Below are 14,408 nucleotides of genomic sequence, written 5' to 3'. Positions count from 1 at the left end.
ACATTGATAGGACATTCTGTTGTAGTGTTAGGGAGCAGAGGGATGGTGGCTGAATGAACAGACTGTGCTGCAAAGTGTGGGTTCTATCCCTCAGATGTGCAGTGAGCAGATAAGAGTGGTGTGGAGCTTGGTAATTAGAGTCTGGGAATCCCTAGTGTAAGAGTCCTCTGTTTGCATGAAGTGATATAAAAATACTTTAGTTTTAAACTTAAACTTCCCAGCATGTTGTTCCCCCTGTGCCTTTTCAAAAATGTGTATTTGCATTTAGGGATTTCCTTACGTATGCTAGATTTAGCATTCGTTGGTGGTGCTGTGCCTACATAGGCGGTTGTACAAATGTACCTTCACAGTGCTGAGATTTGAAAAGAAAGCGACAGTTCTTAAATTTTTTTTATCACATTTTCCCCACTATACAGTTCTCTTTCACTGCCATCGGTATTATCTTCCGCAACAACCCTGTGCGTTTGGCTATGCCAGAATGGACTGTGCCTACCCTAAGATTAAGCACCCTAAGATGATGTTGATGGCCTAGTAGGTGTGTAGTCTTAATCTTCTGTTCTAACAACTACATCACACCAGCTCTCAGTTCTGTAAGGGAGCAGGAGGAAGTGTAGTGTATTGTAACTGACACATTTCTAAACTTTGTAAGCTGCTCTGGGAGCCTCTTTCGGTGGAAGAGCGGAATAAAAATGCTTCAAATAAATTACTTCTTGAACATGAGCACAAAGTACTGGACTGAGGAACTGTTGCTTCAAGCCTGGACATGGTATATTGGGCATAGTGTTGCTTCAAGCCTGGACATGGTGTTTTAGGCGTAGTTTTGCTTCTGTAATTCTGGAAATACACATTAAATTCCCGGTGTTAAAATAACATTTTAAAAAATTGAGTGATGAGATGACATGGGCTATTCCAGCCCACTACTATCCATTTATCTTTCCTTTCATCTTTTGTTACAGCCAGTGGGCAATAGCCAAAAAACTTGTATTCAGAATAGATCAATTGAAATCAATGGGTTTAAGTTACTTGATTCCATTGATTTCAGTGAATATGACTAGTATGTGTGACTAGTGTTAGATATTGCTTAGTGAGCATAAAGCTTGCTTTGTGCAATCTCTCTCCCCCCCCACTCGTTCTTAAAGCTGTCTGCATGGCAGTCACTCACTGAAAAATCTGGTTTGCTATTTTCACTGACTAAAATAGTGAAATACAGGGGTGCTTAAACTGTATCTTCAATTACTTGTGTGTTTCTTTGGACTAGTCATCAGGGCAGGAAAAGTCAATTGCAAGTTTTTATTTTAGACCTGATAAGTTTTGTATCTTCTCCAGCCCCCCAATTTGACTTGCATTGATTCAGAAAATTTATTACTAATGTAATAAATGAATACATTTCTGCAGAACATTACAACAGTTGAACATCTGCCACATTTTTCCATTTGAAAAAAAACAACCCCACATTCCTACAAGGTGTCTACAGGAGATGTGGGCTTTCAGTGGTGGTGCCTGCTTTGTGGACACTCCCACTGGTGCTATTGCTAGTACGGTGCAGATGGCAGATTAGGCATGATTGTTTCAGAGAACGTTTCAGTTGTGTATAATTGTCCAATGGCTTTTAATAACTTACTTTCTTTTTGCTGCCACCTTAATGATTTTGTTATGCTGCTAAGTGTGCTTTTTATTTCTGTTAAACTACTGTGCAGATTTTGAAAATGGAAAAATGGAAAGACAGGGTATAGTTTTTTAAATATTGCTTTTCTTTAAAAAGGCTTGGCAGATAATAATTCTTGTTGTTAAAGGAGAAAAGTGGGCAATAAACAACTATGAATGGAAGATTACTTGTTTATATTTTCTGTCAATGTTTGCATATTTAGAAGGAACCAAAGTGGGGAGAAGCCCATTATTATAGTTGTTTTTAGAATATTCTGTTTGTACTTAATTATAGTACGTACTAGAAGAAGGCTGAAGTAATTTTATTAGAATAAAGATTCCCATCTGCCCTCATTTTGTTACAGAGTAAGATACTTGTTACGTATGGGTAACCAAACCAGAAATCTTTTTAAGTTTTGTATCAGAATACAATTTGGTTTTTGCTGCAACCCAGAGCACACTTACTGGGGCAGTTTGCTGTATTGAGACTTTCCTTCAAATAAATAAGTTTGAAAGTGGGGTTTGAATCCTAACACATTTTTAAAATTAAGTACTGCTTCACATATATGTATTTACCACTTTTCATGTGCACGAACAAGCTATTGTGCATCAAACTTTGGTATACCCAACAAGCATAGTGGCTCACTATGCTTTTACATGAGTAGAATGCTTTTACATGAGTAGAATGTGTCCTTTTATTTAAAATGCATCTCTGGGTTATTTGTGGGGCATAGGAATTCATTTTTTTCTTTCCAAAATACAGTCTGGCCCACCACACAACTGAAAAAGGTTGCTGACCCCTGCCCTAGCCTCTCCTTTTGGAGATGTAAAAAGTTTAGAAGCCACTACTTCTGCTTATAAACAAAGTGCAGTTCCCCATTTTGTCTGAACCCTGGGAACAGTGGTTTGTAGAAAGTCTAGATCAGGGTGGTCCATCCTCTTGAACGAAGTGGGGCGCAGGAGTACTTTGATACAGAATCTGGAGCCACACACTGAATTAAATTTCTATATCATAAATTAAAGTGTTAGCAGTAGTGTTGATATTATTCAATATATACAATTAATATATTTAATTAAATATTTATAATTAATTACATAATCAGTAGATTTTATTTACTTATTTATTAAACAGATCAGAGCCATTCTTATAAAAATAAGAGACCCAAAAGATCTGTCAGGGATGGAGAAGAAAGAGGAAAAGAGCATGCAAACAAGCAACCTGCTACAGCTGCTGGGCAGATTAGTGAAGCCCCGCTCAACTTTTTTTTTTGCCCTTTCCCCCTTCTCTCCTTTCTCCTGCTCCCAGCATTGCAGTTGCCAAAATATTCAACCTGCACTTAACCCGTGTGTGCACTTACACTCTCTAGGCCAAGTTAGGGATTCCCTGCAAATGCCTACCCCTCCCTCCTACAAGGAAGACAATGTTGGCATGACTGGAGAAACTGCCTCTTGCTCCTTTCTTTTCTTCTCCCTGTCCCAATTCTCATCCTGCCCCTGAGGAGGATTCTCAGCTGCAGCTGGGATGGGTGGCTTGCGGTGGTTATGAGCAAACCAGCGCAAAGCTTTCATGTAGTCCCTTCTAGTTCCCTGCAGCTCCTTGAGGAGCTTCTATTGGGCCACCCTGGTCTAGATGGTTAACAAGCCGCAGTCTAGTTGGATCCTGGCATGTTTTCACTAACTATAGTTAAAACAAAAAAGTGTGGATGCAACAGTAAACTATGGCTTGTTTAAAATGGGGCATGAACCTTCCTTTCTGTGTTGTTTAAGGAACAATTTCATGCAGTTATCCAAATGCACATGAGCTGGTGTGTTTTCCAGTTTGAAAGGTTCCTACAGTCATTAAGCAATTGCTCTGAAAGAGTTATTCTTTGAACCAAGCTTTGTGATGATGTTGGAGCGCTCAGGGTTTCAGCTCATGGACAGTTGATACGCATTTGGTAGGCTGTTCTGCTTCAGACATGCCCTCAATGCATGAATAGCTCTTGGAAAGATTGTGTGTGGCACCATTTGGCATGCTTTACATGGTTACAATCATGTGACACTGAATATCTAAAAAGCACTATTGACTAGCCACCTTCTGTTCAAATGAACAGATGCTGCTATCTTCTGATGAGTTGAAACCACCACTCTGAAGCAATTTAGATATAATTTAGGATGTTTATCTGGTTTATGCTTGGTACACAAAACCAAAAAAGTATGACATGCTAACTTTATGTGCTGTATAAATATCTCAGAAATATTTTCCCAGTGACAAAAAGTATTTGAATTGAAACACTTGATTAGGAAATGCAAATAAAGCAAACTATGATTTTTGTAAGTGTTTTTAAAACGTGACACACACACTCCTCTTACATTGTTTAGATCATATGGGGGAGGGGAAATCACTGAAAAGTGTAAACTTGGGCCAAGCTCTTAACAAATAGTTGTTTGTGTGTGGCCCAATAGCTCCCACTTTGCTCTTCCTCTGGCTAGAGTGCATGAACAAATCTGAAAGGGGATAGCTTCGCATTACTATCTGAATCTGGGATCACTTTAAGAAACTACAATTGCTAATCAGACTTAAACCATGTTTTGTAGTTGATTTACGGATTGCTGATTTACGGATTGTGGTTTGTTAGAGAGAAACATCCATGTTTCTGGTGTAACATTAAGCTATTCCCATGCTGGTTTGTTTACCCGCTTGTGCTAGAGAAGGGGAAATGGGAGTGATCAGGTGACTTGCACAGTATGATTTATTAAGCCAGTATCTTCACCTTACCATTACATGCGAATGTGGACATACTAATTTTAGCATGCCTAAGAAGCTGTGTGCTTCCTAGGAACAGCCGCTTGAAAAGCTTTAGATTTCAGTGGCATTGCATCCATCCATTATATAGTTTTGTTTTGTTTAAAATATTTTGAGCGTCACATCAATACAAAAGGAATCCCAAAGTGTTTTACAGCCACAATTAATTAAAGTCATATTTGGCTGTGATAAAAGTTGAGTAGAACGTTAAACTCATAATAAACTCAGTGGCCAGCAATTTGCCCAAAGGCCTGAGAGAATAAAGCTTGGCACCAGCCTTATCTGTGAGTGGGAATACTTTTCTAAAAATAAAAATTTTACTGCACAAAAATCAATTAATCTTCTCAAATCATTGGCTGGTCTAGCCCAGTACTGTCTGCTCCAGCTTTCCCCAACCTGGTGCTCTTCAGATGTTTTGGACTACTACCAGACTCACACAGTGTGGCCAACGATTAGGGATGATCCCAGCAACAGGTGGAGGGCACTAGGTCAGGGAAGGCTGGCCAGCTCCAGTGCTGGCCTCTCCAAGGTCTATAACAGGGTCCTCCACCCCACCTAAGAAGTCTTGCTACCTGAGGTATTTTTAATCTGAAACCTTATGCTAAAAGAATATATGCCGCTTAAACTGAGCTGCAGTACCTCCTTGCTGGCCCTGTGCTCTTCAGTTGGAATACAGTGGTACCTCTGGTTGCGAATGGGATCCGTTCCGGAGGCCCGTTCGCAACATGAAAGGAACGCAGCCTGCAGCGGCGCGTCTGCAGGTTGCAATTCACTGCTTCTGTGCATTCACATGATGTCATTTTGCACGTTTGTGCATGCACAAGCGGTGAAACCCGGAAGTAACCCTTTCCGGTACTTCCGGGTCGCTGTGGGACGCAGCCTGAAAAAACGTAACATGAAGCAAATGTAACATGAGGTATGACTGTACTGATACCTTTACTGGTGCTTTGTGTGCAGTTCCCTCCTTCTCCCACCGTCTGCTTGACCCAGGGGTAGTCAACCTTTTTTTACCTACCGCCCACTAATGCATCTTTCTTTATGGTAAAATTTCCTTACCGCCCATCAGTGCTTGATGGAAGGAGGATTCAGTTTGTGCTGTAGAACCCCCTACCGCCCACCTAGAATCCTGAAACGGCCACTAGTGGGCGGTAGGGATCAATTTGACAACCCCTGGCTTGACCTCAGGTGCTGAAGACAAGTGCTGTTGGCACCTTTGTCTTTATTTTATTTCAGGTTAGTGGTTGTACAGGATAATTTGGCTTTGGAGCGTGTGTTTTTGGGTCCAAAGATTCTTTCTGTGCAACACTTTTGAGAACAGTAATTGAGGAGGTAAATCTTGCCTGACATGGTGAGATTTGATATCAGGAGCCATGGATGTGGTTATTAAGCTTATGCTGGTGCATGCTTTAGAGGCTGGAGGAAACAGGCTGATTTAAGCATTTTGAACCTGTCTCTCCTTAGGTATTGGTGGAATGAGCGTTGCGTGTGTTTTGAAGAGAAAAGCAGTGCTCTGGCAGGACTCCTTCAGCCCCCACCTGAAACAGCACAGTCAAGATACAGCTAATCCCAACATGCCTGTTGTTTTGACATCTGGAACAGGGTCCCAGGCTCAGCAACAGCCAGCTGCAAATCAAGCCCTTGCAGCAGGGACCCACTCCAGCCCTGTTCCTGGATCTATAGGGGTTGCAGGCCGCTCCCAGGACGACGCAATGGTGGATTACTTCTTTCAGAGGCAGCATGGTGAGCAGCTTGGGGGAGGCGGAAGTGGTGGAGGCAGCTATAATAACAGCAAACATCGGTGGCCTACTGGGGATAACATTCATGCTGAACATCAGGTAAACAGTTAAATATTTCACAACTGAACAAATGAGCTAAGCAGGCCTGTGACAGTTGCATGCAGTGAATGTTATTAAAATCTGTGTATCTACATGAGCATTTTTCATTCTGTTGCCTCTTCAGCCTCATTTTATAGGACAATGCAGTAAGATAATTCCTCTATCTCTTAAATAAAAATGTGTATATATTTGCAAATTGTCTTATGCTTGTTGACTTGTTTCTGCCTTAGTTGGACCAGCAGAGCAGTGCTCCCCCCCTTTGTCTTTTCAAACCCACTACTATTGTTAGTTTCCATAGTTAGAAAAATGATGAAACTTCTTAAAGCAGCACTGGTAAACCTTATTAATGTGCTGGGTTGGCAAGATGTCAGTGTTGTACCTACTTGTGCCTCCCCCACCCCCACCCATGTGGGGATAAATGCACTCTTTAAACACTTCATTGAAGCATCCATCTCTTCTCCAGCTTCTTGGTAGACTTTTGTGCTCATTAGCTGGAGAATGCCTTTAAAAAAAAAATGTTGCTGAGCCAACTTTTCTGCTCAGCAACCAGGACAGACTTAAAAATTGGCTGTCAAATAGAAAAATCTGCCCAGCCACCCAAGAAAAGCCTCATGCCTTGTGTGCACTATGTGAGCCTCTGGGCACTCCCACGGACTAAATGGCATAGGGGATAAAATTGTCACCTGAATCATCAAGCAGTGGAAGTTGGAGAGTACAATAAATATCTGTAGTCTCCGTCAGCTCCTTCCTAAATAAAAGGAATTTTTTAGGCTGTATAGGAAGGGAAGGGAAGAGTTACTGCTACCTGCTGCTGCTGTCTCTTGTGTGTTTGTGTGTGTGTCCGTATTTGTGTGTAACCTATGACCTGTCTGGGTGGGTTGTATGTGTTTATGAGATGGGGTGGCATGATGCTTATTTTGGGGGGGGGGGTAAAAGGGGTTGAAGGCAAATTTAAAGGGACAGCTATCCATAAATGCATTTAGTTGTCTCTTAACTTGCATCCTCGTAATCAGCAGTGGACCCCCACTGAATCCCGAGTTCCGCACCTCTGAGCTAAATGATCTGCCCGCACTAAATTCACTTAAACTTGATAAGTGCTCAGATGATTACTTTTCTTTTTAAAAAATGCTATACCCTGTTCCTGAGCCAGTGAGGAGCTTTTTAGTAAGCCTTCAGTATGCCCACATACAGTATTTGTGAAAACTGCTGAAAAATAAAACTTTATTTTTTTTGGCCAGGTGATGGCCTGAGCATTGGTGATAAAATGTGAAGTGGAGCTGTGTTTTGAGAAATAAGTGCCCCACAGGGAAAATGGAATGTGCTTTTTGTGTTTGTCAAAAGAATGAGCACTCCAAAATGATTTGTGATGGTTATTGTCTTTCCTTCTGGAGAATTTGAATTGTATCTTGTTTTGAAGATTTATATTTGTAAATATGATTTCCATAGCACCACACAATAAATAAAGAAGTCAGAGTACAGTGTAAATAAACTGTGTAAAAATATCAAATGAAAGAACAGTAACAAAAGAGATAGAAACAGCATCCAGATGTAAAAAAGACACAAACCAGATAAGCATTCAATAGGAGGCCTGTTTGGAAAGTCCTCAAGAATTAAAACTAAAATGGTGGCGCTTTCACTGAGCAGTAAATGGGTTTTAATTTAGCACTTAAAACAGAACAAGGAACTTACCATGAAGAGATCTCTGTGAAGGACATTCTGTGAGTGGGATGTTGCCACTGAGGTGGCCATCCCCCGATGGCCACCCAGCTTATTGCCAAGGTGGAGGGTCCCAGAGAAAGGCCTCTGATGAAGATCTTAGTGCTCAAGCAGGATCATATGGATCAGAGTTGATCATTTGAACACCCAGGTCTTAATTGAGCATCATCTCCAGTGATGATACTCCTATCACAGGGTGTGTGGGTGTGTTTGGCAGTATCTCTTTCTCTCGTGGAAGATACTAATCTGCGTTCTTGATGTTTGTAAAAACAGTAGGCTGGGCTGCTGCTTTAGGTTCCGGAACTTGTAGGACTTGGTTACTGACAGACTACATTTCTGTACAAGACCTATGTGGAAATTAAAAGAAACTGCTTGAACCATAATCTAGTGCAGTCTTTCTCAACCTTGGGTTCCTAGATGCTGTTGGACTGCAACTCACATCATTCCTAACCACCATGGCTAGTAGTCAGGGATGGTGGGAGTTGTCATTAAAGAACATCTGGGGACCCAAGGTTGAGAAAGCCTGGTCTAGTGTATGGGACAATATGGCTTAGATCAGCTCTCCCCAGTGTGATGCCAAACAGATGTTTTCAAGTAACTCCTATGTTGGCTGAGACTAATGGGCGTTGCAGTCCAAAACATCTGGAGGACTCCAGGTTGGGGAAGGCAGCCCGATATTATACCGTACCATAAAATCTCTTCAGCCACCATAACTGTTCTCTTGTAGGGGAATTGTGCTGCCTTTAATAACGTTCTTCCTTCTCCCCTTCAAAGTAAACCACCTTTATTATTCCTGAATGGCTTTTTGTAACTAGGTTGAGAGCCAGGCTAGAAAGTGGCTTTATGTTGTACATTGTTTGCCTAAATGTAAATGTTTGTTGCTCAGGAGCTCAGTTTGTTGAAATGTGTTAACCTTGCTATTGCAAGTGAACACTTGTAATGTGACCTATGTTTGTGAAGTGTTGGGAGGGTGAGTTTATAAAGAGCAAGTATGTTTTGGATGGTAGTATGTTTTGGAGCATTATAAACTTCTGGGTTACCTACAAAAACACTGTTGCAATAGACATCAAAATACCAGGGAAGTTCAGGAAATGAGAATCATGGAAGTATGGGGCATCAGCAGAATACAGAATTTGACTAGATATTGACTTAACCCTGGTGAGGCTACACCTGGAGTACTGTGTCCACTTCTGGGTGCCACAGTTCAAGAAGGATGTTGACAAGCTGGAACATGTGCAGAAGAGGGCAACCAAGACATTCAACAGCTAGTAGCTGTTGATAGGCTTGTCTTTCCTGAATTTATCTATTCTCCTTTAAGCCACCCAAGTTGCTTACCTTCACTACCTCCTGTGGGAGTGACCTGCAGGAACAGGTGCTTCCTTTAAACTGTCCTAAATATTCCAACATTCAGCTTCATTGGATGTCCAAAAGATCTAATCTTATGAGAGAAAGACACTTCTCTATCCCACTTTCTCCACACCATGCATGATTTTACAAACTACCATGCCACCTCTTACTCTCCTTTTCTCTAAAGTCCCAAGTCCCAAATGCTGCAACTTTTCCTCATAGAGAAGTTGCTCCATAACCCATAATTGCATTATATGATTCAGGCCATACAATCAAATATTTTAAACAGCTGCAGCACTGTTTCTCTACTATAGAAAATTAAACACAGAAATTGTTCCACATAAATGACTCTTGATATGTAAACCTGAACATTCCTGTTTGGAGTTGGTCAACTTGCAGCCTACAGAGCAATCTTAATCTGGTGTCTGGCAGTTCTATCAAAGTTCAGTGAAGATGTGGTTAAAAAGTCACACTTACTGTTTCATAAGGAGAAAAAAGATTCGCAGTGCAATCCTGTACATGTACAATCCTGTACTCAGAAGTAAGTTCAGTGGGGCTTATTCCCAGGTAAATAGGTATAGATTGCAGCCACAGAATTTTGCGGTTGCATCTCTCTGGGTTTCTTGGAGAAGCAATGAAACACTATGCATTCCACAATGTTGCATTCCATGCTGTACCTTCACAATTGATCATCTCATATTGCCAAAATGCACTGTGACAAGAGCTATGGAATGCCTTCAAAATAGTAAACCCCTTGAACTCAACCTAATATGTCACTCGTGATCACATGCATCTTTGTGAATCATAGGCAGGAAATATCCCTGGCTTGGCTAAGGAAGGGACATGGTGTCCATATTTGTCAGAAAGAGGAGGCCCTGCCTGTGTCTGTGTTTTACAGTGTTTTCACGGTTAAACACATTGCTCAAGTGTGCACATCTTCAAAAAGCTTTCTGAACCCAGACACCTGATCTGTGCCATATGGGCCTTGTGTCCTTTTCGGTGAAGATATGCTGGCATGCTTGCTTTACATAGATAAATTCAATACGCTGATTGTCCTCTTGGGAATAAGTGGCACATGGCTGCTTATAGAAGACAGTCTTTGACTTGAACAGAAACTTAAAAGGAGGCCGTTTGATCCATGATTTAATATGGCACAAGACTATATGCTATTCTTATTCCTACTTCCAGCATAACCATATTGCCTCTTATGTACTAAAAGCATGGACCTCTGACTTCAGGGGCAATTAATCCCATAATTTGAACTTCCTCTGTTGCCAGATCTCTGAATTGAATACTTTCCCCCTTTAGAAAAAAATAATAATCGCCCAGTATATCTTTCAAATTTAAAGTTTATTGGTTAAGGGGGAAATCCTGTAGCTTCTGAATATGTCCCATGACTCCAGAACTCTTGATGGTCCTGACTTAATGCCTCTTATTTTTGACTGGTTGCTGCCCCACTTTTTTCTAAACTAAAAAGCTCCAAATATCATAACTTTTCCTTGTAGGGAAGTAGTTACAGTCCCTTGATCATTTTGGTTGCCTCCTCCCGTATTACTTCCTTTTGGAGATAAGACAGCCAGAATGGTATCTTACACAAAGTGATGAATATCAGGAATCTGTACCCACAGTGTTCTGGGGAGTTCGTCCAACATCTCACCTGAACTGATTTGGGAGTACATGTGCAGGGAGAAGAGGGAAAGCTCTGCTGCACTGGTGTGATTTATGACTCCTGCAAGGGCAATTATTTAGTTGAATCCAGCCCTATGTTAATAGAAGCTCAAGTCCGATTTGGTCAAATAAACCATGGTTGAGGTTGTCTTACTTCTCAATCACAGTTCCTTTGAGGGGCAACAACGAATAATGCCAATGTCAGCCTCTGGTTTGTTTCCTCCCAAGTGAAGAGCTACTTGGGAATGCTTCAGCTGCATACCAGCACACTGGTCATTCTCACATTAAATCATAGGTTGGTGAACTAAAGCAGCGGCGGAATTGATGTGGATGAATTTGACAGTAGCGTTGAAATGTTCATCTACATACAGGTTGACCTTTTATCATTGGTACTTTAGTGGCTGACAGCCCACATACATTGCTGATGGTTCAAGAGAATTACTAACAGCTGAATTCTTCTATCTAGCTAAAACTTGGTAGAGGATGTTTCATTAGTTGCTGCTTTAGAATGGGCAGAATTATAGAAGGCTTTGATTATTCTTTTTCAATTTTATTAATATAATCTGTTTTGGTTGGCTATATGTGCAAAAATTCCCATTTGATTTCCTTTGTGTCTGCTAAACCTCCTTTTCTCTTACTAACTTGAATATATAAATATGCTTTTTTGTTCTGCTGATATTAGTTATATTGGTATACATTTGTGTGTCCCCCCCTCAAAATATGTTTACTTTACAGACCTAATTATGTTCTGCAAGTCATATGCAATTGCTTATATGTTGTTTAGAACTGGCGTGCAGTTGTTCTGTCTTTTAGTTTTATAGGCCATGTGACAAAGCTTCTTTCACCTGTTTTTCTTGCATCTTTCAATGTTTAATAGGTTCGATCTATGGATGAATTAAATCATGATTTTCAAGCACTTGCTCTGGAAGGAAGAGCTATGGGAGAGGTAAGTGAACAAATTTTGTTGCATTTCTTTCTTTATTTCCTTCCAGGTAAGCCCAAACAGTGTCCTGTTTTCTCTTGGATACTGCCCTGGCCCAGGCCTGTTTGTCTTTTCAGAGCTGGAACTATAGAAGGTGCTCTCGCACCATTTTCTGAGATGGAAAACTCAGTATACTATAATGGTATTTGTCCAGGTACTACATGTTTTGCTCCCTCCCCCCAACCTACATCTATGCCATCTTAAATTGTGTAGGTCTGTTTTACCCATGACTGCTACAAAGCAGGGTTTGTGATTTAGAACGGATTCTTGAAAGAGAGGTGGATCTTGCACAGATTTGAGATGATCATTTGGTGCTGCAGTGTAAATGAAAAATGAGCACTTGAACAGCAGCAGTGTATAGTGTAGACCATTCTTCCCCAACTTTGGCTACCCAGATGTTGCAGAACTACAATTCCCGTCAACCCTGTCCAATGGCCAAATAGTCTGGGACTGAAGGGAGTTGCAGTCCAACAACATCCAAGATTGTGAAAGACATTAGGGATGTTCCACCCTGAGTAATGAACACAGGAGGCTGTCTTACGTCAGGTCAAAACTATTTCTCCATCTGGCTCAGTATGAGCTACTCTGATCATACCCATCACCTGATCATTTAATTGGAAATGTCAGGAATTGAACTGGGGATCTTCGGCATGATAAGCGTGTTCTCCAAATAATGAATACTGTGAATCCATATTTATTTGCATGGTGGATGAATTAAGACCAGTGTTCGAAATTAGCCAGGCACATTTTGCATCTGATTATTGGCCATTTGCAACCAAGTGAAGCCATCTCTGCCATTTTGTGGTGCATGCCTTGGGATCATTGGATCTTGACTGTTTTCACAAACTAATAGCATATCCTGTATAATTCTATCAGTTATATTTTATCTGCACAATCAGAATGAATTTCAGGAACCAAAATGCTTTTTCTGTGCAGCCTGAGCAGGAGCAGTGAATGAAGATAATAGCTAATTAGTTTGTCTTCACTTTCCCCACCCCACTGCCCTACTCACAGTTGTGAAGAATATTCTTATATTATGAATGGTCTGTGTCACCATTAAGAAAAAGAGGTAGGAATAGGCCAATATTTATGTGGACTATCCCTGGATAAAGTTCTCAGAAGTTCTTAACCTAGCTCAAGGTTGTCATCTGAACTAGCCAGATGTTTAACTGATAATCAATCACAGCCTGTCGATCATTTGAAAAATGCAGATCCTTACGCTATATATGAGTCCACTTTAGAGACCACTTTTGGTTGTGGGGCTCAGAAAGCAGAGTACATGTATATGGGTTTTTATTCCAGAAATAATACTAAAAAAGCAGGAGATTATATGAATAGAATATTGAAAGATGGCTCATAAAGCCCACACAATCCTCCATTGTCCATTCTTGACCCTGATATTAAAGAAAATCCACTGACTGATTTGCAAAATGCTTGTCTAAGAACTATGCTAACTTAATTGCTTCATAATTGGATAAAGGATATCATCACTCTAATTAAAGTAGTTGCTAGTATGCCCCTGAATATGATTCATGTTGACGATGACAGTGAAATAAGTAACAAGAATAGTTCTTTGGCAGGAAACAGTGGTATATGCTGCACTTGAAGATTTGGAGAATTAATTTTGATTAGGTAGGGGGAGAGAACAGGGCAGACTCACAGTTTGCGACCCCCCCCTGCCCCTTAAAGGATCTGAATGGCATGATCCAGCAACCTTCTAATGTACTGGTTTTTACATTTGCCAGCACTGAAGAGCTTTGCACATACATAATTATAGAGTGAGTGTACAGATAATGGCAATCCAAAATTTCACAGTGAGGCAGACTTACTAGCTTGCCTCTCAATTGAATTCATAGAAATGAAAAATCATAAATAGAAATTGCTCACTAAGAATGTCTCTGTTGTCATACTTCAAAATTTAGCACCTGAGAGTCAGCAGTTTAAGCTAATCATGGCATGCAAACACCTTGTATCATTGAAATTTATGTAGCCCCCCGATAATCCTTTCTATCCAAGAAACAAGTGAACTGTCAAAACGTCTGGGCCTGTAGCAAACAGCTGACTCCATGGTATAGATATCTCGCCATGGAAATAGTTTGGCAGAGAGTATCTCACCCTAAGAACGGATGACTTGGATTACTGCATGACTTAGAATACCAGAAAAAGAGCAGCTGGTTGGCTGGGGAACTGAAGAACTAAGCTGTCAACCCTGTAAGCAGTGAATAAAGTTTCCAGCCACCTAACTAAATGACTAAATAGTTTTATCTATTTTGAAAAACCTAACAATACCAGAGTTTATTTTCACGATGCTATCTGAATTAGTCAGCTTGGAAAAGAGATTGCTAGGCAAATAATAGTGAAAAAAATGAAATGTTTGAGGTTTTTTATTTTACAGTCAAGCAGTATATAATTTTTATTTAAAAAATAAAAT

The 14,408-nt window shown here is 40.6% G+C and overlaps 1 protein-coding gene across 19 annotated transcripts in view; it reads left to right on the top strand.

Moving 5' to 3' along the window:
- PUM1 (pumilio RNA binding family member 1) overlaps window positions 1–14,408 on the top strand; it is a 49,424-nt gene that overhangs the window by 2,871 nt on the left and 32,145 nt on the right. For all 19 annotated transcript variants that reach the window (XM_083513986.1, XM_083514001.1, XM_083514003.1 and 16 more), the window contains exons 2-3: window positions 5,891–6,264; window positions 11,873–11,941. In XM_083513986.1, the coding sequence (XP_083370112.1) occupies window positions 5,902–6,264; window positions 11,873–11,941 (432 nt within the window). In that variant the 5' untranslated portion in view covers window positions 5,891–5,901. The remainder of the gene's footprint in view (window positions 1–5,890; window positions 6,265–11,872; window positions 11,942–14,408) is intronic.

Source organism: Podarcis liolepis (genome assembly GCF_965112155.1).
Source record: "Podarcis liolepis genome assembly, chromosome: 7".
Classification (NCBI taxonomy): Eukaryota; Metazoa; Chordata; class Lepidosauria; order Squamata; family Lacertidae; genus Podarcis; species Podarcis liolepis.
This window is presented reverse-complemented; position numbering and strand designations above follow the sequence as displayed.